This window comes from Aplysia californica, unplaced genomic scaffold (genome assembly GCF_000002075.1).
Source record: "Aplysia californica isolate F4 #8 unplaced genomic scaffold, AplCal3.0 scaffold00476, whole genome shotgun sequence".
In the NCBI taxonomy this organism is placed as follows: domain Eukaryota; kingdom Metazoa; phylum Mollusca; class Gastropoda; order Aplysiida; family Aplysiidae; genus Aplysia; species Aplysia californica.
In genome coordinates, this window is record NW_004797746.1 from 387,059 (window position 1) to 390,305 (window position 3,247).

The 3,247-nt window shown below is 42.4% G+C and overlaps 1 protein-coding gene across 1 annotated transcript in view; it reads right to left on the reverse strand.

Annotated features, from left to right (window-relative positions):
* The window catches only part of LOC101860275 (zinc finger protein 628), a gene marked incomplete in the record, with an annotated part of 18,315 nt that extends 15,441 nt beyond the window's left edge, over positions 1–2,874 (reverse strand). Inside the window, 1 exon segment of the mRNA XM_013086535.2 lies at positions 2,614–2,874. Within this exon segment, the coding sequence (XP_012941989.1) occupies positions 2,614–2,731 (118 nt within the window).
* Positions 2,875–3,247: the final 373 nt, after the last annotated feature.

The window sequence follows — 3,247 nt, forward strand, 5'->3', positions numbered from 1 at the left end:
TTATTTACTTGGTTTTGAAGATAGTTAATTTTCTATTTTAAAAAAAATAATAGGGCGTTTAGAGGGTTAGGGGGGTTAGAGCAAGAGGAGGATCACGCTTCGTCTGACAGCCCTTGACAACCCACGGCTCTACTTTTTTACAGAGTTCACCTGCAGTTTTTGTACTGAATGGCATATCATTTAGGAAAACCGAGACTGATCACTTAATGCCACATTGCACAGTGGGGTTATTTAGGAAAATTATGCTTCTCAAATCAGAGACAACTCAGGCTAAGTAGGACAAAAATAATAATAATAATAATATAGAATCTGTACAGCACATATCCCCACTCGAAAGCAAGCTATATGCGCTTTACACTATATTATTACCCCAGCAGACCATAGAACACCCAGAAACATTCCCAGTTTCCCGGGAAGCATACAGTGCAAGCAGCTGGTTAAGCGCCCAAACACTAACAAACTTACAAGGTCTTTCACTGTCTATAGCTGGGTACCCATTTTCACCTGGGTGAAGTAAGGGAAATTCGTGTAAAGTGCCTTTCCCAGGGACACAACGTCGAGCCCGCGGCTCGAATCCCCGAACCCGCAACCTCACGATTATGAGTCCGGAAGCCTAACCACTACACTACCGACGCCACAGTAACGATCGGGTGGGGGATACTTGAGTCTCATTCGAGAATCGAACTCACGTGTTCCGCACTAAAAGCCAAAGAGCCTTAACATTGCACCTAAGACGCCTGTCTTTTTTTCTATTATTATTCTGCATGCTGAGAGAAATCACTGTTGCCGCTTCTTCTTTCCTCCCAAACATCTCTTTCTTTTTCGTGTTACTCTCTTGTAACACCTCTAATCTTTAACATTTATTTGACTTTATTGTGTTTCAAGTGCCGTAAAACTCTCATAAAAACTAAAGAAATCGCTTCCTGAGAGAAGAACACTATGATACTCGCTATCTTAGAATTACAAAGTTCTATTTGACATTTTTTTGCCATTTTGACTTACTGATACCAAGAGGTCAGAAACCAAATTTTAATGTTCTATCTGCTGTATCAGAGTCGTTAAAATATTCGGAGTCGTTACCAATACATTCAAAGAATTAATTGCAATCCAAAAATCTTGACATGTTATGAAACTCAAAATTATGTTTCACGTCTAATTTCTCAAAACTAGGCACTGGACACATAGAACTTTGTAATTCTATGGCCGTGTACTGTTTATTATATGTATCTTAACATTATGCGTCAATTTATCATGTCAGCTTCTGGAACCTGCCACGGTTCTGATCGTTGTTGAAAGATTCCTGACTATCACATTCTGATCTCACTACCAGGTCCCATCTCCCGCCTATCAGATCAGATCTCCACACCTTCTATGCCCGACCTGTCACTCAGTAGCCAAAGTTTAGCTGTGTGTGGCACACACCCTCTGGGCGAGTCTGACCCACTGAGACAGCCCCTCACCCCTGCTGGGCCTGGCATGGACTACTGTTGTTACAGTAGTCGGTAAAACTGGTGAAATGGTACAGGTTTAACGCCCTTGTCAACATTGTTATGTGTTATATAAGAGGCGTGGCGTCCATCTCCGAAAGGACCGAGCCAAATGGGAATCTCATGTAAAGTGCTTTTCCCAAGGACACAAAATCCTACTGAGGTGAGACTCGAACCCACAGAACCAGGAATCTCACGATTACGGGTCCGGCAGACTAACCGCTAGGCCAACGCCACTACTGTAGTCGCAATCATTCGGAGGAAGGTTTATGTAATATTATGTGGGTTTTTAGGGTTGAATACCTAAAATTCATTCACGGGCCACAGGCAATTGCACAGGCTGAAGGGCTGCGACTCAGAAACTAAATTTATTTTTTTAACGTCAGGTTTCCTAAAAACTGGGCATTGAGCAGATAGAACTGTGTTATTCTAAGGCAGCGTGATACCATCAAAGTGGGGCATCGTGATGAAATCAAGCGCTCGTCAAAAGAGAAATTGGCATTAAAAAAAAAAAAAAAATTCTTGCTCAACACCTGTTATATCCATTCAAAAACACATTTCTGAGTGGATTTTTACTGAAAAACGTTGATTAAAGCCACAAAAATGTCAATTTTCAGTTTCCAAGGACCCTCAAGCTATGGAAATTATCAAATTTCGGTGGCCATTTTCCCCTAATTTTACCTTTGAAACCAGGCGACCCTGATCTCCTTCAATCGTAAATATTTCAACTTCTATTAAACATAGATGGATATTTTTTCGCCTAAAGCAAGACAAATAAATGAACAAGCTTTAAGATCATACCAATAACCCCAATGTGCCAAAAAAATTGACAAGCACCTGATTCCACCACGTCTCGACTCAAATGAAGAGCACAGGGGAAAAACGTGGAAATTGTGAGAGTGCCAATTTTAAAAGCTTGTGGACCTTATATTTGTTTGACTGGTAGTTAATTATCAAGTTTTGTTGAATGGGAAATCCGACAACAATAATCACCCAACAGTTAAATAGAAATACAGTTATGAGTCAACAAGCTTTCAAAATTGGTACCCTCACAATTTCCAGTTTGTGACTACAGTCGTTTTTCCCCGATGCTCTATAAATGTATTCGGACAGCGCGACCACTTACCCAGGATGTAGGGTGAATACATCGCTGACGCAACAGGCGGGGAGGGGGCGGGGGATACCAGAGGGGCGGGGCACCGGCTGTAGATGGCGTGTGGGGAGATCGTGGGTGACGTCATCATTCTAAGTCGTCCAGCGGGCGTTCTTTCACTTCACCAAGTTGCGGCCAAACGTTTCGACAGTGCTGACACCACCTGAAGATGTGTCTGTTGGGGGTAAAAAAAAGGTGTAGACTAGGTCAGAGTAGGTTGGCTGGCTTGTGTTTAGTTTTAGTAGAGGTTTTACGGCGCTCGCAACTGCATAAGGTCATATGAGCGCCAAGGGATGGATGTCAACAAAGAAGTCCTTACAGGGAATCAGACTTACTCTGCTCACCTCTCTAGCCTCAACTGCACAAAGTCTGCTTCGACTATCAAGGCACCCCGGAAATAGCGAGTCACAAAAGTGTGACAGACATACAAAAGAAGTAGAGGAAAATGACGATAGTAAGGATAAGGAAAGAAAAAAGCAGTAGTTCCGTGTTATAGTTCAGGCACAGTTATGAGCATGACACTGTTGGATCAGCCCATTTACAATTTTACTTTGCATTAGAACGGGAACTTTGGGAATGGCCTAAAGACACTTCAGTCAGTGGCCCC